The sequence below is a fragment of the Helicoverpa armigera genome, chromosome 22 (genome assembly GCF_030705265.1).
Source record: "Helicoverpa armigera isolate CAAS_96S chromosome 22, ASM3070526v1, whole genome shotgun sequence".
NCBI lineage: Eukaryota > Metazoa > Arthropoda > Insecta > Lepidoptera > Noctuidae > Helicoverpa > Helicoverpa armigera.
In genome coordinates this window covers 5189291-5210894 of record NC_087141.1, presented here as the reverse complement: position 1 = coordinate 5210894, position 21604 = coordinate 5189291, and the positions used below count along the sequence as shown (strand labels likewise).

Sequence of the window (21604 nt, the reverse complement as noted above, 5' to 3'; positions counted from 1 at the left end):
CAAGACTTTGTACATAATTTTATAATGTTTTTGTTTAATTCCAAATGATGATGAATTTATCATTTGCTTTAAATAACTAGGTAAAACAATGTTCAGGCCTTAGTTCCTAATTCAATATTTTTTTATTTAAAAGTATATCTTCTTCTATTTTCGGTGTTATGTTGTATGTTATGTGGGTTTAACTGTTTTTATAGTCTTCATAAATGGTATGTGGAGTACATATCAGCTGCCAGCGGTCACAGTCTGCCTGCCCACAAGCATCCTACGCAAATCCTACTAATCTAGTAACGATAAAAACCTCATTAATTGAACTAATTAATATAATAGACCAGCTGACGGATTTGCAGTAACTTTCCATAACTGATATTGAAGCTATTCAATGTTTTTGTACCAAAGATATATAAATGTTGAATGTCTTTGTTTTGTATTTTTATTAATTGTAATGAAATGGAGAAAGCACGTGATTTTAGTTTCTGTGCCGATCGGTTTAATTAGATATTTATATAATGGTAAAGTGTGTGAAGCTAAATTAATTTTTTGAAAATAATTAAGCAGATAATTAACTTACTATCCTGTGAGGGAGTGTCAGACTTTTACTGACAAAAAATCCATCGTGTTCCTTCGTAGGCCTTTTATTTATATACCAGGGCAGCGGTAACTCTTTCAATCTAGACTTATCGAGACACAATATTAACCATGAATTAAGCTAATGCTTACAACTTAATGAATGGAAATTCTGTTACTATCCATTTTATAAAAATATTAAGTACTTATACATTTTCCAGTTTGTCATAAAAATCTACACAGAAAGCAAGCACACATGTATATTTACTCCACACTATCATCAACCAAACTAATCATCGTAAAGATCCAATTACAATCGACTCTTGCGCAACCATAATTTCATAAATCACGGTTAGCTTGCGCCTGCGCACCGGAACGCTGTTGATCGTTCAATGTACAGGCTTTGACCTAGCAAGGTCGATGATTTATTTCATAGAAAGGATACGATTTGAGGCCAGAGAAAGTACTAAATGAGTCTAAAAGGTGATGAATGGGAGCTATTTATCAGACTAGAGATCTAGATATCAATGGCGTCTGTATATCGTGAGTAATTTGTTGTCAAAATGTGTATTGATGTTGTTTTGCAGGAAATGTAGTGGTGAAGGTCAATTAAGTAATTTAATTTACTCGTGAATTTACTAAACTCATCAACTTATTGTCTTAATTCACATAAATAAGTACCTAATTAAGGAATTTGGTATAAGTTGTGGACATTGTAATTGTGACACAAAAAAAAACAAGAATTTATGCGTAAAGTCAGTTAAACAAGATTTCGTCTCTCATAAAAGTTTCTTTACTTCATAAAATCACTGCAATTTTATTTATATCAAAGATGAGAACCACTAACGCCATCTAGCGCAGTTAAATGAAACCCCAGAACTGAAAGAGCCATCTGCATAATAGTGAGACGTTCCATGCTTGCGCCACCACGTAGTTCGTCGCGCGGCTACTAGATGGCAGTAGTTGTACTTATTTTATTTATATTGAATGAAAGTCCCGTAACTTTTGTATTTACATTTGTTTTTGATTTTATTAAAAACAGTTAACAAAATATTTATTCCTATTGAAAGAATATAAAATTGAGAGAAATAATGTTTTACGGTGTATTTTTATGAATTAGTTTCCCTGAAAAATTATCAAGGCAGGGTTACAATGGTTATACAGAAATTATTTTGTTTACACTCATGCAGAAAGGGCAATAACCACACATAAAATAAATAATTATAGCCAATAATTATAATGTTACAAGGAAATATAAATCATTTCGAATAATTTCCTCGGCCACCCAGTAGTTGAGTAGCACGAGCCACATCCTTACAACTCACCTATCGATTCCCATATTCAATGGGGGATAAAACTCATAAATTATATTAACACGTGCCCACAGCGGACGTGGCCTAATAATAGATATATTTTTAAACACAAATAGAGCTTCTGATAGATTCATCTGTTCCATTCATTGCTGTTATGGTAACTTGGTCGAATGTTTAATGTTTATTCATGTTTTTTAACATATGGCTGGCTGGCGGCGTCTTATCGGAGACTCAGCGTCTCACGGATTGAATAGACATTTTGGGGGAATTCGAAGTTTGAAATCGTCGTTTTGGACCTCATTGGACTCTATCGTCATGATTTAGGTATGTTAGGAAAAAAATGCTATTTATCTGATTTTAAAATGAATTTAGTTTTGTAATAAAATATGTAGAATCTACTGCTTTCCTTCTAAGTATTTACTGATTAATTTCGCAAAATGTAGCAGGATTTTCCTGTATATGAACTCGCTGCTCCCTGTTATATGTATTTCATTTACTAGCGATCCGTTCCGGCTTCGCACAGGATAACAGTATTTCCCCACTATATAATGTATGTTAATCTACATATAAACCGTCCTCTTTAATCACTTTATCTATTTAAAAAAACGCGTGAAAATCGGTTGCTTAGTTTTGAAGAATGTCAGAAAAAGCGACTTTTTCTTATACTATATAGTGATATAAGTAGCATAACTGTTCCTACAGCCAGTGAATATGCAAATTATTATTGGTATCTTATAAAATAAAACAAGACAGCATCAAATTAATGTGGCCATACAAACAAACATAAATGTAGGTTGGCAGACTAATTAATTCGCTGCAGTTGATATTTAGCAAAAAAAGTCCTTGGAATATCATTCAGGAAATATCTTTTATTTCTGTCCAAAGATTTCAATAGGTCATTAGTTTATCTGTACGTCGCAATATTAATGCAAATGTTCATAAGATGTGGTTTCATATGTGTTTTACTTACCAAAGTCTGTTCCATAATATTCGATTCTAATAAGTTGTTCTTTTGTTTTTTTCAGGTAAGTCTACAGTCCTATATTCGTTCTACCAGCACCTATGCCAGAAAAGGTATACCTACTGAATGGTAAGAGATTGACTAAAGTTACATACCTACATATCTTTAGGCACTAATGTTTACTGAAGTAAAAAAAAATGTTGGTACCCTAAAGGCTCAGAAACCATACTGAACCGATCTGAAAAATTCGTTCTCTGTTGAGAAGCTACACTATTCCTAGGTGACATATTATAGGTTATACTTTATCCGGGTAAGAGTAGTAGTTAGTCACAAGTGAAATCGCAGAAAACAGCTGTCGTGCCATGCCGCTGCCGTCAATAAACTCTACTTAGTATATTATCTATGTCGCCTTGTTTTCGTAGGTACATTTTGACTATACTTAAGTGTTCTAATTAGCAAACAATTTTGGAGTGGCGAAGCTATTTTCTAGAGGAAACTTTATTAGTAGTATTTTTTGCATTAAAATATGTATAAAACAGTGAATTGCACTCGAGTGAAGAGGTTTGGAGAGCAGGTCGGAGTAGCGACTCGTAGGTATACTAATTAATTCCGACGAACTTCTGCCAGTTTGCGAATGCTGAAAATATTTATATGGCCTTTAGATATAAGTAAAGTCTTATAAAAACCTTTTGAGGACCATCTAATTCTTTTAAGTAGGTTTATAATCTATATTGTTATGACATGAACTATTAAATAGTTTACAATCTACTAATAATCCCCTGATAAAATATTTTTTATTCACACCCGTATACAATAAAGAGGAATAATAACTTTATCATGTTTTGTCACTTATTATGCGGGCGAAACGACATCATTTTGGACCAATTAAAAAAACTAATGGCCTATCCCCTATGTAGGTAACCCTTTATGTTTCATACCGTTTTCGTCATTTGCCTGCCGCGTCCTATCCATTTCCAAGAGAAAAAAATGAATACCTATAAAGTTTAAATAGGTAGGCAAACGCAATACAAAAGTTTTACGTTAATTTTGGAAGTATCATTTACTTAAAAGAAGTAGGTAAGCTTAGCTTAATCTTGGTATTAAATATAGATCGGACTCTACAAATCCTATAGATAGACCTAAACTGAAAAGGATGACATAGGTACAAATGAAAGGAAGGAAGTTTATAGGACAGTTCCTTCTCACATGGAATAAAAATATTCCCATATAAAAAAGTAAACCATAAATACAACTAGATAGGTACTCTAACATAGAAATAATATGAAATTCAGATGATGCATGTCTGTGAAACAGAACACGACAGCAAGCCACGCTTACTGAATCAATATTTATGCACCCGGGAATCGAACCCGCACCGTCATTACGTGATACGCATCGCAGATGAACGCTGTTTTGCAAAAAGCAAATTATATATTGCTTTCTGCACTTCATATCGGTAATTAGCTTTTTTATATGCAATTGAGCCTACTTGGTATGGAAAGCAAAGATATTTTTTTTTTGAGAAAGTATGCGAAGGAAATTATTGTGGTCTAGAAAATAGGAAGAAACTTTCTTCAATTGAAAATTTCCCTGACTGGAGCGTGCAATGCGTTTATAGGAATACATTAAATGTCGAATATTGAACAGCATATTAAACCAGATGTATTAGTGCACTGGTCCAGAGAGAGAAACCAGAAATCTACACATACATATAGTTCTCGCCAAACTTTATAGCGGCTGATATCAATTTTCGGTTTTAGTGAGTAACCGAAGGATGAACTAAGGGAATTGACCGAACGTGCTTACTGGTGCTCAGAATTGATGCAATCGTTATTACGCTGACTTCGAAAAATCATCGCCCAGAGACCATACCAATAAAAAACACTCAGAATTTTATGATAATTAGTACTTCGAACGTTTTATGAAGCCTCTGTGTATCTGAGTATCCTATATAATAAAAATGTTTACGAGCTATCGAAGTGATAGATACGTATACGTACGTTTTAAAAACTATCGCCTGTATCAGCCACTTTGGTTTCTTCATCCTACATATCAGTCTTTGCTTCAAACTTTATCATCATCTACCAAGCCTTTTCCCAACTATGTTGGGGTCGGCTTCCAGTCTTTCCATATGCAGATGAGTACTAGTGTTTTACAAGGAGTAGCCTATCTGATCTCCTCGATCCAGTTACCTGGGCAATCCAGTACCCCTTGGTAAGACTGATTTTCAGACTTACTGCCTACTGCCAAAGACTTTGCTTCAAACCTCAGATCCGAAAAAACTGTCAATGGTAAGTACGAAAACCCCATTTATAATTTACCATTAGGTACCATTGATAGTTTTTTTTTGTTATCAGCATTGTTAGGTCATAGATGCTTTCTTTCTATTCTTACAAAGACATGTTTTTAAAAGCCGACCCCAACATAGTTTGGGAAAAAGGCTCGGAGGATGATGACAAAGACATGTTTTTAAAATCTGGAACAGTTCGTGTGTTGTCATATCCGTTGACCTAATTGAAATATCGGATCGGGGAAAACGAGCACATAGTTACGGCTGTCTCATAAATTCCTTCTTAGACGATTTTTTTTTCGTTTAGGGTCGTAACATTTTTGTCGAATGGATATAACTTATGTATGTCTAAAGCCTGACCGGAAAATGTCGTTATAAATAGGTTCTTCTTTAACTAAACAATGTTCTACATACACGGCTTTTCACATTAAAGTTTGAGAAATAATGCCAATGAACAAGAGTTCAACCGGAATTCTTTGTTAATTTGGTCTAAATGCACCTTTAGGTAAACGTTTCAAAAAATTCGAATGTGCACGTAGTGTTACATAGCTCTTTCTTCTATGAGGTCGGTTATCATAGCATAGTAACTACATAAGTTAAGTCTGTTTGTATGTGTGCTCTTGACAAACAGCTGTTGGTCCAGTCACCCATGAAAGAGGTTTTAATTCAGACAATTTAGAATCGCCTGATCCTAATTGTAGCCAATATAGCTCAATTACACATTTTATTTTTGGACGTATCAGCAGATAGACTTTTACGATGTTCCATTTGTTTTAAAATAGTTTGGTGTGTTAAAACTTATTTTTTATGGATCTTAAAAGAAAATTCCTGCGGTTCCGTTGAAAGAAAATGCCTGAAACATTTTCCCTATCATTAAGGGAATATTTTTGTTGACAGTGCTATTATTTTCTAGAAAAAAACAAAAATTATGCTTTGGTACTTAATGATGGTCTGGTAGGAATTAGGTATAGCGATAGTACTTACCTACATTATTTTTCACAAATTCAAAAAAGAGTTACAAAAGGGTACCCACAGTGCAGCACAAATTCGATCTGTAGATAGGTACTTTGATAGCAGTTGCTTACAATGAACCAAAAAACACTGTAGTTACGAAAGGTGTGATGAAACAAACATTTCTAATACACATCATTTTTAAATTTCTTTAAATTAGACGTAGGTATCTGTGTTATGCTAAATGAACCGAAATTAGTAAAATTACTTTGTTAAGACCAATTTTGGGTGCAACAATGCAATTTATTGTTTTATTTTTAACAAACTTCATTAAAACGGTTCAATGCTCGAAGCTTTAAGTGTTAACTGTAGAGACGAGCATAGTTACCACTTAAGTTGTAATTAAGTACCTTTAACCATAGCCTTATTTCGGCAAACAAACGTTTTATGAACAATCATTAGGTTTTTACGGGTCTGAATTTAGCTAGTCAGATTTTAAAAAATATTATGGGGAAAGAATTTATATAATTTTAAGACGTTAAGCACATTTCACTTACTTTAATCTTCAAGGAAATAAAATAAATGATACTTATAATTATTTTCTCGACATGCATATGCGAATCTTAAACAGAGAGCATTCACATTATCCTATCTAAAACATTTGCCAAGCAACACTAAACCTTAACCTCTAAGAATTAGAAATTGATATTGCTTAAAGAGAAATTACATGTCATAAGTCTTGCTAAATGAAAAGCTACGTTAAACTTAAGTGTCCTAAAGTTGAAAATCAGATAGCAGATAAGTGATTGGTATTCCACATGAATGGGCTTTGTGATGGTATAACTTTGTTTCATTCAAATTTGAAGTAACCATCTCGATGAAAGTTCCAGGATAAAATTGGAAAACTTTGAATAAGTTCTTAAAGGGTTTAGTCCCGAAAAAAAAAACAAATACCCAAGCATTTCTGTAAAGCTAGGTAGGTATCACGAATTAGTTGTTATATTATAGTTTCAGCACATTCTTATTTATTTTCCATCTTTTCCTTTTAAAATTGAAATGACTAGATTTAATTAAGCATGACAAAAGCCTTATTGATATCTAAACAGCTTTTCCCTGAAATATAATAGGTCTGTACTTATGTAGATACAAAATACATAGTTGCATACAAAATCAAGTAGGTGTATGTAATGTTTAAATAGCCAATTCAACCAAGAAACTTTCAATGAAACGCATCATTTTATTAGAAAGCTGGTTACAATTTTTACTATATATGGTCTATTGGCATGTGATCATATAACCAATGACTGAATTGTTTTCGAATTTAGAATGGCGTTATTCGAATTTCAAATTGCATGCTGATATGTCACACTTCCGCGTATTTTCAGCCTGTAATAATATTCACAGCTATAAATCTCTATGGACACATCAGTGAAGGTTTTAGTTTTATTTTAGTTTTAACATTTTAGTATTAAAAAAAATATGTAGCTTTCATTTCTATTACCAATTTTGGGTTTGTAGTCAATGTTTCAGTTTATCCATATGTAAAGTTATTCGTTTAAAATTCAATAAATCATTACGTCAATTACTTATTTAAAAATACATCTTCAAGACAACGCATAGCGAAAAGAAGTACCTACTGGACTGGGCCATAAACCCCTAAGCGTAAAAACTATGTATTTAGTGCTATGTAAATAGAATGGAGACATGTGATAAATACATTAAACGATGATGAAATGAAACCCAAGAATGCAGAACTATTCACACGTTAAATTTTCGCCAAAACAACAACAAATGGCGGACTTAAAAACCATAAAGTTTTCGCGTTCGTTATCCCACGGCTCGAGTCAAGGAGGAACATTAGCCTAACCTTTTGCAAGTGTGTCAGGGTTAAGCTTCCAGTCTAATCAGATGTGGCTTATTCAGTTTAGTATTTCTTAAAATCTAGCCACATTAGGCGGCCCGCGTCCCAATATGGCGCCGAGATCGCGTGCATCATAGACAATTCGTGCGAATTTTTTTTTTGTGCATTAAAGACTTTTTTTGAAGTGTAGAGAGTGAAGATAAAACGGTTTTATTGTTATTTTGGACGAAAATGTCGTTTATGTATTGTGACACGCGATTTTGGGATATACTTAAGTTTTTTATGTTCTTTGTCTACTCTCGAAAGAGTAAAAGAGTTATATTTGCTTTTTGTGCACAAAGAAAATACAGGGTCTCTGACATTATATACAAACTGTCAGAATAAATAAACTATACACTTCCCTATCATGTTGTTATTGTTTATTGAGAAATACAAAAACATAATAAGGTGAAGAAAAACTCGAAAACATGACAAGGGCGGATCCACCGTTGTGGGCACGATGGGCATGTCCACAACCTTAATAGACTTGTGACGTCACACTTTTACGGTTTTTTTAAATCGATAGACTGATGATAACACAAGGGATAAAATAAGACTTTTTTTTCTTGCATTTAGATAATTTTATGACTGTTGTTTACTAATTCGAGGTCACCATATTTTTTTCTAACAGCTTTAGTTTTTGAGGTACTTTTGTATCCCAAAACTCAAAAAAATTCGCGCTCGCTACGCTCGCGGCTTCTTCACTTTACAATGTCGAAAACGTTCGATTAGTTTAAGTTAAAATTGAAAGTAGAAAAGGATAGCACCCCCATAACGCCCTCTTTCAGTACTTTCTGGTTAAGAAGAAGCGGTGAAGAACAAACTTTCCAGCAACACAGCTGTCTATTACAATACAATTAGGTATTATTATTTACAATAGGCACTATTTTTCATTTTTTTGTTGTTTAGGTACTGTTTTGTTCCAAAACTCAAAAAATTTCGCGCTCGCTACGCTCGCGGTCTTTTCACTTGGCAGTGGCTTTTTTTTACTTCTTTGGGTGATTTCGTGTCCCAAGACTCCAAAATTTTGTGCTCGCTACGTTCACAGTACTTTTTTATAATTTCTTTAGGTAATTTGTGGCACAAAACTCAAAAATTTCGCGCTCGCTTCGCTCGCGCCACTTTATACAGTTTTGTTCTACGTCTTCGCTTTTGGTTTTATAACTTAGTAACTACAACAAAATCTAAAAATTTTCCGGCTTGCTACGCTCGCGAAAAAAAATAACCACAATCTTTCCATACATAGGGATGCTTTAGCAATGATTGCACCCGATAAATAAGCTAAAGACGGAACTGATAGTGAGCATAATATGCGTTTAGATATATTCCTAAAAAAAAAAATACCTAAGTCAAACATAAGGTAAAAGTTGAGAAGTGTACCAAATGCGTCAAACCCATACGTTGGCTTACTGACTACTAGAAAAAAAGAAAAAAATATAAGGTATTGATTGAAATGTCGGATCGAAACTGACTATTTATTTTTTTAAATCGGGTCCGACTTCCTCCTAAGTTTATTTTCATTCCTAATGCCAAAGTCCTGATGCTCAGAAAAAAGGAAATAGTTTAATTCAAAAGTTCATAAACGACTTGCATGATTGTTAATGAGCATGTTCATGCTCCGACTCGTACTTAGCCGATTTTCTAGTAGCTGTGACCACAACCTTTTTTGAGGGCTGGATCCGCGCCTGAAACATGACATTCTTGCTTATTTTTACCTGCTAACATATAAAAATAATACCTTCGTCATATGGTCTGGATGTAAAACAGAAATAAATAATGTTATGTAGGTAAAATGATTAGTTAAAGCTCTTTGTTGGATTATATAGAAAAGATCGTAGTACAAAAAAAATATAGAGGATAAAGAACTACTAAACAATTTATATAAAAACAAAATAAAACTGTAATGATTTTAAACCTATTCAGATCCATAAGTTGTTTATAATATTCAAAAGTTTTATGACGCTTGACTTGGAAGGTTCTTCAACGTACCTATTTACTTTTTTAAGAATTCAAGTTTGAATTCGTGAAATTATTTTGTGGTCTTCCACAGTATTTGTGTCACTTTAGAAGTCCTTTGTATTCGCTGACATATAGTCACACTATTCTGAAAACGAAGTAAGTACTAGACACATACCGTAAAGGTTGTTATTGCAAAACAAAGAACTTTCCAAATATAAATCTATAGAATTTTAATTTTTACAGACATCTTCGAAAATTGATTTCCACGTAATACACTGATCTAGGCTAGGGCTGCCATTTCGAATTTCGCCAAACCCGGACAAAGATTAAAAAAAAAACCGGAAATTTGGCGTAAATCCCATTTTTTTTTCGAAAATAATATGCAAAAGAAGATAATCAACTACGTTTCAAAAAATATAGAGCAATTCGCAGTTAGCAATGGTACCTAATCACTCCATTTTTTCTATGTCGGCAAAACAATGCTGCGTTATGAAGAATTGCATCAGCACAAACACACATCACTACTGGAGAAAAGCAACGAGTTCCGGTCCAATTAGACGAATTGAGAAATGCTAACAAAATATAGAGCACATGTTTTTCAGTTTACATGGAATTCTTGTTCAATCGCACTTCACGATTATCCTGTTCATACGACAACAATATCCAATTGTTACCCTTATACGTATAGCAGGAAGATCGACAATGCCTTAGCAAACAATTAAACGCATTTGGCGTTCCCAAGTACAGGAAAATATCGAGCAAAACAGTTAGACATATATCAACATAACATAAATTTAAACAAATATTGCTCGAACGTTCATGGTAATGAATTTAAATTGTGATGCCCTCCAACCGTTATACAATCTTAGTTCTAAGTTTTATTGCGAGATGCACACTAGTTCACAGCCCGTATCGATACAATTAAATATAGCAATAAAGATGTATATGTCTCGGCGCCTGATCTGTCTTATCTAATGCACATTGCATTTAGTTTTAGTGTGGTTGCGCCACGCATGCTCCGGCTGCCACAGAAATAACGTAGAATATCGGTCACACAGACTCGGGCGCAGAATGAACGCATCCAATTAATTGCCGGACGGCGCACCACTATCGTGGTGGACGTGCCGCGCGCGGACGCTTCCGCTACCACACTACAAATTAAAAAATAAATAAAAAGCGCGCGAACTTCCACAACTGTCAGTGTCAAAATTACCGCCTAAAGTATATTTTTTAAATTAAGAAATTCATGGTGCTGTGATAGAAAAATAATTTTGGAAAATATAGTGATGTCTAACGTCTTACAAAAATATGAGGAGCGAAAATAAGCAGCTATCAAACAAAGGTCAAATATGCGTTCGTGTATAATTAGGAAAATAATGATAAGCGATCGCGGTCGAGTGCAAATGTCGTCGATAGCATACGCGCGCTCCGTACTGCTATGGAGACGTCAAAGCTTAGTTTCGCGGAATCCCGCGTGTTGATTCATACACCGGTTATCGTGCAGCGGCGGGCAGAATGTGTGAACTAGCAAGTTGGATTCCGAACGCAGTCGCGGCCACACTGCGCTCCGACACGGCGCAGCCGATTATCGAATGGCTCACGACAATACGCTTGGCGATCGAGGAGTACGACCCCCTGATCACTGTCATCCCGCCCGAACCCGAGCCCGATACTCCTGACAGCAAGTTCGACGAGATACTCTCGCAGCTCGGCAAGGAGATCTACAAGCTGGATGAGTACCAGCGCCACCTCGCGCCCTCCGAGAAAGAAGTGTCCCTCAGCATTCTAAACATATTCGACGAATGTTTGGAACGCATGGCCGAGGAAAAACAAACAAAAAACAGTGAGAGTGAATGTGAATCGACCCTATCGGATGTCTCATTCGTTACAAGTACTCCGTCTAGTGTCAAAGTGCATAATAACATAAACACAATATTTGACAAGGGCAACGGCACACCGATACCGCCGAGGCGGGCTCGTTTAAAATCAATGTGCGACAATTCGATTTCAGACATGGAATCGAATAACAACGAGAGCGACTCTTCGAGTGATTCAGAGAGCACGTGTTGGAGCTACAAAGAGTGCAGTACTGACGACAACGAAGTGAACCCGTACGCCGCCGTGTGGTCGCACTCGTCGGGCTTTCACAATTCCGACGAAATATTACGTCGCGTTTTATCGCAGCACCACGCTACAGTATCGCGTCTTTCGTTCGACACGGCGAGCGATTTTATACCTGCTCGGTATTCAGTGTACTCGCTGCACGAGGTGGGAGAATGTAAGGACAGGTGTGTTGACAGTGGCTCAGTAGCAATGACGCCGGACAAGCCGACGGACGACGGCTACGAGCCGGTACGGGACGCGATCACCGACGAGAATATATACGAGGAGATCGAGTACGGATACAGTTATACCGATGAGGGCTGTTCCTGCGGTGGTAGTGTTGAAGTGGAAAGTTGTTCGATCAGTGCCAGTTCCGAGGGTGTCGGGAGAGACAGTCCCTTGTACGCTAATTTGAGGGACCACGATGCATACGCGATACCTCCGGATGTTATTTATTGGAAGAACTTGCTACTGGATCCGTACTTTAACGACGACGAGGAGGACGAAGTAAGTGTTTATTCATAGTATGTTAATGAACGTTAGAATAAGATTGTTAGGTGTAGAAAGGCTATCCTTGAGCGTGAATGAATAGGACTCGCACGAATGTTCCGTTTAAACTTAAATTGGAATGTAAATTAAAGCCTGTGTTGTTTTCATTCCGTGTTTGGGTCTGATAAATAAGTTTTAGATTGAATTTCGATAAAGGAATTGTCTGTGCAGTTAATAAATTGCTAGACCAGTTCTATTTTAATAGGCACATAGTGCGTGTTACTATTTCAACTCCTGAGAAAATCAAGTTACCGTTCTGTGATTTTATCAGTGTACACATGTGTAATAATGTATATGGTAGTCATCCTGCCGGAAATAATCCCTTTTTCTCTGTTTACGCTACATCTCTAGGGGTAGGGTCGGCTATTTTTAGCGCAGAATATTATCATAAGCATATAAGATGACTGGGAATTAATAGAGCGATAATATCTATCAATAATACAGATCCCGTTATCTTCATTTAGAATATTAAGCTATGCGTGGAATGTAGTGGTGATATCATAGTTTACGCATCATTGTCTCAAGCCTATCTAACGCACGGTTTAACTAAAACAACAACTCTTTCTATTGAATCGTAAATCATATCATATCACCTTACGAGTAATTATTATGATGCAAACTGAAGGCAAAATATATACATTAAAATGCATTTCTCCCGAACAAACTCGTTTGTTGCTTTAGAAAAGAAAAAATAAACAGAAATAGTTGAATGTCTTAGAATAAACATAAAATACATATAAAATTGCAGTTAACATAGTTTTGACGTTTCCTGAAATCAGATACTGACCAATACATAAACTTGAAAGCCTGTTAAGACTTTTACTAAATCACTTCAAAGAATAAGACGGACAAAGTGAAGCAAGTAATAAAAAATACAAAGGATATTTGAGAAGCACCAATAAAAACTGATAATCTAATTGGGAACATTAACGAAGTACTTAATACTATGAAAGTTAATGATTATTTCGATGCATGAAATGGTATCGATCTTCATTAAGAGGTCGACAATGTAAAACCCGCAAGTCGTAACGATAAAGTCGAAATGATCCGTAAAAACGCCAATGAACTCTTTTTATTTGTTTGTCAGTTTTTATGTTCGCTATCGATGAGCTTCCGCATCGAAGAAAAACGGTTTATTTATGTAACTGTCTTAAACAACCGTTTAAAGACAGGATATGGAAGAAAGATCATGGGAAGTCCCCGAATGTTGGCAAACCTTCGGATAACGGGCTAATTTATTAATGAGGAACAAAAATTCGAGGAAGGTGCTATTAAAATTAGGAAGGACCTATTGTGAGAACTATTAAACTAAGTATAAAAAATGCTACGTAGAATGAAGTTAATGATTTTGAGTCTTATACAGTCTTTAATGAAGTGAGCAATTCAAGCAATAACAATTTTGATAAACAATAAAATACAGAAGCTTGACTCAGTCATTGTAGTAAAAAATATACGCCAGCGTAACAAAATAACGACAGTCATAATTAAGTTGATACCACAAGTAGGATAAAATTATGTAAACAATGTGTCACCTACACTAATTGCTTCGAAATTTCTATTTAATTATAATGACTAAGACACAGCGCTGTTTAATAATAATTAATTGCGATAATTACTACAAGAACTGTAACACAAATTATGGAAATTGCGGAAATATTGGTCGTAAATAAGGAAACAGGAGACATTTTAGTACATAAATAATTTTTTTTTTTTTTTTTTCACTTAAATAATTATGTCAAAATAATAATTCGATTTCTTGGACATGCCAAAACTTTCTTCAAAACTCACTTAGGTCTGGATAATTTCAGTGGAAAATACATATTCATCATGTTATCCCAACTGCAATCTACTTACTCCACTAAAGCTCTACGTCGGTATTTCAAATATTTAAACTCGTTTACTTAAACTGTAAAGAAGGCAAGACAACCAAGTTTGTCGTAAGATACCATGCAATGAATTAAATATGCATATTTGGGCATCTACATTCATGGAGAAAAATATCTGGTCGACATCTTAGCAATTTACTGTCAAGAACTAGAAATATGTAGTTCTATAAGGTTTAAAGTAAAATTCTTAGCAACAGAAAAGCATGTAAGATTAAGACATGCACATATTGCACATGTTAACATCGATTGGACATCAGGAACGGAAAACAACGATTGTGATAAAGAAGCAAATTATAGTGATCCCTTGAATATTACACGTACATTTTTCTATATTGATGACAATAGTCACGACACACATAATAGATAGATTATCTTTGAAACTAAGCGTAAAGGTCATAATACTGACGCAAGCACCTCCATGCTAATTCAAGACTGCTTGATCTCAGTTGCAGTATGACGAATGGCGTGGACCCCATTCATCTTGATCCAAGTGCTCTTGAATAGATTAATGAACGTGTAGCAAGGTCGGTTCACTACAAACTAGAGGATGTGACTCTTACGACTAAAGATTGGAGCTAAGTGTTCTGCGAGATTTTGTTTTAAAAAAAGTTTTTTGATGATTTAACTGAAGCCTTTGATACGTGCAGAAGGAGTAACTTTGTGTAAAGAACTACATATCATGTTTATTTTGTCAAATAAATTAAGACTTCTGAAAATAACGATAAGGCTGGGAGGTAATTTAAAAGAACTTGTTTAAATATTTTGCAAAATAGTTTATTTACTTTCAGATAACAATGGCTTTTTGAACTCTTCGAATTTAGCATTGAGACCGATAAGATAATTTTATTTAAACACATAATGTAGGTAACTTACTGGTGATTAAACAAATCCAATTTACGTTCCTAGCAATTTTGCAGTCATTTGTAATTAAACGGACAGTTAACCTGGATAATTACGATCAATAAAAGACTTAACACGAAATACTGCGTTTTTACAATTACTGGGAAAAATATATTTGATTGTTTCAGTAATATTCTTTTAATGACATCATTTCTCAGTGTTATTTAGACGCAATCATCTTTTTCATCTGTAATATTGCCATTTAAAGCATCATCAAGTAAAATTCTTATTTAAGATTCTTCTTCAAGAATTACTTTGTCGTCCTCAATTTTATTTACTCGGAGTTCCCGTGAAGTTTTGTCATGTTTGTCTGCTGTTATAATTAAACCAACATGAGCATCATGATGTCATATCCTTGGGCGTGTCAGGAGACAGTCATTGTTGGCTTTTACGGAGCTATTGTTAACCAAACTCCGTGCTGTACTCTTTATATTAATTTGTTATGTTGTATCTTCATTGTTATTCGTTCCTTCATTTGAGTCTGAAGTAATATTTTGTTCTATTTATCTGTGTTTTGTTTCTTCGTCATCATTTGTTTTTTGTTCATTCATTAGGTTTTGTTTGTAAGGTGCTAAATGATACTTAATACTAGGACTCTTATCTTGTTTTCTTTTATCGATAAGAATGACAAAGTGCGTAGTCTATTCATTAATGATTTTGAGGCTAGAGTAAACTGGATGTTGTTATGTATATTTTAACATTTCATATTCTATTCACGGTATTTTTATATTGTTGTTCCATTACCTACTTTTAAACTTCTTTTTCGATCTTGATATTCGAATTTTAATCCTGTTCAGCAAAAAATACCAAAAATGAAACATTTTCTTTGCAATTCAATATGCCAATACCAGCTGCACATTTCGTCAGCACCAAAGCCAGCTGCTTTCTTCCGCTTTTATGAGCAAAATGGGTTACAAAGCATATGGTGTATGCAACAAACATATCTGTTTAGCACATAGTATGTACCCACAGAGCAAGAAAAAATGAGCGGAGATGCCATAATTCAGGTAGGCCAGACGCTTTCTTCTAGGTCAAACACATACAGTAGGCATGACCAAAACAGCCAGTTATGATTGATATAACGAAGCCTTCGGATACTTTGAGACTATTTTTGGTATTTTCAAAAATGGTCGGGTCCAAACAAGGAGTACAAGGGTAAAAACAGTAACGTTCCTCGTCCCCTCGCTAGTAATTTTGGCACGCATCTTTTTTAAGGGATTTTGCGTTATGGCAACTCCGCTAGTCATTTTGTTCTCCATGGTAACTACACTATCTGAAGCAAGTCAGTTGCACGTGGCGTTAATATCGGCTGCGAGTTTGTTTACCTCTCACATATGTTGTGTAGGTATAGGTAGGTTCGTTTGTGTTGATAATGAACTGGTGGGATGTTTCAGTTGTTGTGGACCAATGAATGGGCCGTTTTGGTCATTGTTTGTAGTATGTAGTAGGCAAAATACCAATTTAGGAGTAGGATACATTTTTTCCTTAGATATAAGTAGACTAACGGCCGTTCCCAATATTTTATCTATCTATTGTCTTGCTAACTAGAGATAGAATTTTGACACTAACCCCATACAAGTACTACCAAACTCCTATCTCAGATAAGCAAAAAAAAACAAAAGATAGATTTTCGAGAACGGCCTTAAAGGTACGACTATTGTATATGATTATGCTAAAAACCGAAAGTGGCACAAAGTGAACCACTTAAAAGCTCTTTTGAACACTTAATTATCTTAATTAGGGTTCTGTCGTTAGGGTCCGATCTAAAATCTCAAGGCTAATTTAGAGTGCATTTAACCGGTTTTACTGGGTTACCTGAAATGTTTTAAGTATATACTAACTTATTTCTTTCGAAGAAATGTCACGTTGATTTATTACACGCTGAATTTTATTTAAGTGTGTTATTACGACTTTCAATGGCTTAAAAGTGCTTAGTGCATAGTTACGTGCAGAGGCGTTTGTGTAAGTTTTAAAATCCACTTTCTTCAACGTTTCGATTTCGTTCTAATACAATTTTACTGAAACTAAATACATTTTATTAAAAAAAAAGCTTAACTTTATATAGTTATGGAGTGTATATTTAAGGTTCAAAACGTAATTGCGTTTAACCTTGAAAAATATACGTTCTTACTTTTACTTACATAAATAGTTTATTATAAACAATAACAGAAATTACACTTACCTACTTACATTCTCAAAAACTCTGTAAGTATTTCCTGTTTCTCAAAAACTGCTGATCCAATTATGACCCAGCAACAAACTATTTAACTAGCACTAATCCGTCTCATTTCGCCTTTTCTAGAAACTACTAAGAAGCCATAAAATTATCACTTACCTTGCAAAAAAAGGGATAATCCTTAATAATATAAAAGGAGTTAAATTACCTGCAGATTCCTAGAATCTTACGTCTTCAGCGTTAGGTGATTTCCTATAAGTAGTTAGTTCAGGTAGCTACGCAGATACGGTTAAATGGTTCTTTGTATCGCTAATCTGTTATTGGTTGTTGCAATTACAAGATTAAGCGTAATCTCTTATATAAAAAAGCTGGGTAAGTTACAGTAAGAATTGCAGACTAAGGGTTCCGTGGTGTTTTTAATATTTGAAAGGGAAATAAATATGAATATACCTTGTTTACCCGTACAGACTGGTGAACAAATAGACAGATGTTTCAACGCAAAAATCTGTCTTCTAATAAGGATCCTAAAAATAAATATACGAATAGAATGAAATTCACTTCGATTGTATTAATTTTGACAAAGCAATCAAGATGTCTGTTGTGATTGCAGTAAACTGGATTATAACTCATTTTTGTTTTAGATGATAAAAATTCCAAATGATCTTGTTAACGTCTTCTTAAATCAAATACGGCGGATATTTGATTTATTGAGGCGTAAAACGTCAAATCATGTGTCAAGCTGACATTGATACTTTCTTTTGTCAAAATTGCTCAAATCTTTTCAGAGCTATGAAGTCTTAGAAAGTACAATAGCTGCTGATATTTTAGTAAAATATATATTTTTTAAATCTGTGGAAATTCATGCTTTTCTATTAGTCATGTGACATTCCCATATCATAGTAAATTAAATGAGCATACATTATCTTATTATTTAGTCATAATTAGCGCTAACTAATGACCCATCCGTATAACAACATTGTTAAAGCTTAGGAATGAATAAACAAATCAAGTTTCCTATTTTGTACTAACTTCGTAACAAATACATATCTATAATTCAATTATCATAGAGCCTAATTGACTACTAGACCATGTACGCGATGTTACACGCCAACTTGCTTAAGTCGACAAAAACTTAAGTACATTCGAAGTTACCAATAAAAGCGATAACGGTATGTTAATTTTTAAATTAGGCAACCTATATTGGACTGAAAAACGTGCAGGTAAGACTTTTTTGGGTTATATGTTAATTAGATCGAAAAATAAATTATAAACTGGTGTGTTAAAAGGTGGTAGAGCAAGTAAAGACACGAAAATTACGCACGAATCTGAAAAGTATTGTATATACATATGTACTTAGTAGGAGGACATGTCAGAGTTTTCAACCGACTTCCTAAAAATTGTAGGTTCTCAATTTGACTGTATATATATTTGAGCGTAAATTATGCAATTATTGTTGGTACACATATTTCCATAATCTCTGATTTCTTCTCAGCTTATTTCCCTGTCTAAATCTTTTTAGTTCTGTAAAACTAGTACGACCATAATGGTTTTCCAAAAGTGAATTTCCCTTCACATGTTACAGAGTTCAAAGTCCGTAATAGACTAATTAGCGAGGTCACTAAATGTCAATCACACATCCAGACGGCTAGGAATTTATGTCAGGCCAGTTTGAAAGTCAAACACTAAATATAAAGCGGCTATTTCAACTCGTCAACAAAATAAAACCATTTTGTGATACAAAAAGGTTTTATTTTGTTTAATTTTTATGTAAATAAAAACAACCAGGTATTACATACTTTCTTGTCTAATAGATGTCTGATATTTCTATGCCAAAAGCGCGTTGTAATATGTAAGCGGTAATCTTAATACCTTCTTAACTACGGTTAATACTTAACTTGGAATAGAAAATGTCTTCGCTATCATGAAAGCTATGTTAAAGCCGGAAAAGATAGCTTTACTTAGTTTTATGTAGCTCTTATAAAATACATAATAGGTACGTACGAAGTTTCAGTATGTTATCATTTTAGTAAATAAACAAAGAGTGCATTACCATCCCTGTCATTACAAGTCAACACATAACTTAACTGGCCTCGGCGATTTGAACTCATTTCCATTGCTGATTAGCTAGAAACCGTTCACAACCCAATGAACAACTGTTTGCAAGAAAGCAAGAAAAAAAAGCAAAATAAAAAAAAATACATATACACAAGTCGTTGTTCGATAAATGAGCACTTTGTTGCAATTCCTTGTATACAAGTATTAACATAAATTATTACTTAGTTAGTATGGATGTGGTAGAATTTGCTTTATGGTTTAATTGCTGATTTATAGAGTGGCAACCCTGAAAGACGCGGTGAATGATGCCAAAAAAAATCACAGTGACAGTTCTAAAATTGTCTATGGTCACAAAAAATACAGCATTTTTTATTTGCAATAAGCAATAAAAAAATAAAGTTTGAATTTGAATCACGTGCAGTCTATTCATTTGCATATCGAAATGAAACAATATATACTGCATTCTGTAAGCAGTTTGGTTGCAATATCATAAATCTATCAAGTAGTAATTGGTGGCCATATTCCGAGTTACGGCAAGCAGTTCCGTCTGATTGGTCATGTGTGTTGAAGGACAGGAAGCTCATTTGAAACGACCATAGACTACTAACTACCACCTACATGCACGGTTTAATTATTGCAAAATATTAGTATGTATGACGTCTAAGTACACGTCAGTACACTTAGCATACGATTAAGCAAACGACCGTTTATTTATGGGTCTGTTTAAGTCTTTGTTAAGTTAATCGCCGTTTTCTATTCTTGAATAAGGATGGGTAATTAAACTCTACCATTTTGGTAGTCGTTTGAAAATAAATGGAGAAATATTTCTGGGGAATTACAGGCCTTAGCGGAGACAATAGGCAATACTTGTCAATAATGAGTTTTCCTATTGCATCGTAAATATACTAATACCATTAAGTTGAAGTTCGTATACCTACAAAATATTATGGATAGGTACTTACTACTTTAACTAATATTAAGGATAGGTACTTTGACTTATAAAGGTCGCCGGAAGACGCTGGATGCAGGTCGCTTCCAACAGATATCCGTGGAGATCAAAGGGGGAGGCCTATGTTCAGCAGTGGACGTCCTACTTCTGAGATGATGATGATGATGATGACTTTGACTTTGGCTTTGAAAAACCTAACTAGTGTTGAGTACGAGTGACAGAAAATGATATAATGAACCGATGCAAATGTAGAGTTTCTCCTTTCTTATTCCCTGGTGTAAAAAACCATGTTTATTAATATGAAGGTATAATGTTTTTAAACCTGATGCTTAAGATCTACCTTTATTATGCAGTAAGTAAATCAACCGTGTAACTAGGGCATCGTTGCTAGGCAACGGAGAGAGGGTGCGTATCTAAAGGTCAAACGTTTAGTTTACAGTTTACGCTTCTCTGGGTATCTGAGCTTTAAAGCTTTTAATATTGGATATATGCTGGAATAGATCAGAACATAAATCGCAAATTTTCTCTAAATATATTGGGTTATCTATTGAATTTGTTGTTTATACTTAGAAACGCTTACAAGCTTATTATGTACCTACATTGAAATGTTAAACTTAGACAATGAAGTATTATGTCTTGCTAGGCTGCAGAAGTAAAATTTTCTGGTGATCTGATGACATTTTCGAAACCTATCTTCAAAACTCTTTCCACTTCTAGTAGACGTATTCTTTATCCCCAGCTATAAAATAACTGACTATTTTACAAACTATTCAACACTAAAACAGTCCACTTCAGTTGCCAGGCCCTTCGCTAGCTAATAGTGAACTCTGCAGTTATCTTACAATGAGTTCAGCATGGCATCTGGTGCTGTGATGCGTGACTGTTTATTCGTTTCATATCTAGCGGGCATTTGTTTTGAGTGCCAATCCGATGAGCTGGCCAATGAAGGGATTCTGTCATTGATAGCGAGTGTTAGGTACTTTAATTTATTTGTTTTAGAATGTAAAATATTAACTATATCAACACCATGGCTGAAAAGTTGAATGAA

The 21604-nt window shown here is 34.5% G+C and overlaps 1 protein-coding gene across 3 annotated transcripts in view; it reads left to right on the top strand.

Moving 5' to 3' along the window:
• The window catches only part of LOC110377044 (rho GTPase-activating protein 27), a 123246-nt gene that overhangs the window by 63824 nt on the left and 37818 nt on the right, over nucleotides 1-21604 (top strand). Inside the window, exon 1 of one of the 3 annotated variants that reach the window (XM_021335727.3) lies at nucleotides 10932-12548. The exons of the other annotated variants lie outside the window; for them this stretch is intronic. Within the exon in view, the coding sequence (XP_021191402.1) occupies nucleotides 11454-12548 (1095 nt within the window). The 5' untranslated portion in view covers nucleotides 10932-11453. Of the gene's footprint in view, nucleotides 1-10931; nucleotides 12549-21604 lie in introns of those variants that run through there. 3 annotated transcript variants of the gene reach the window in all.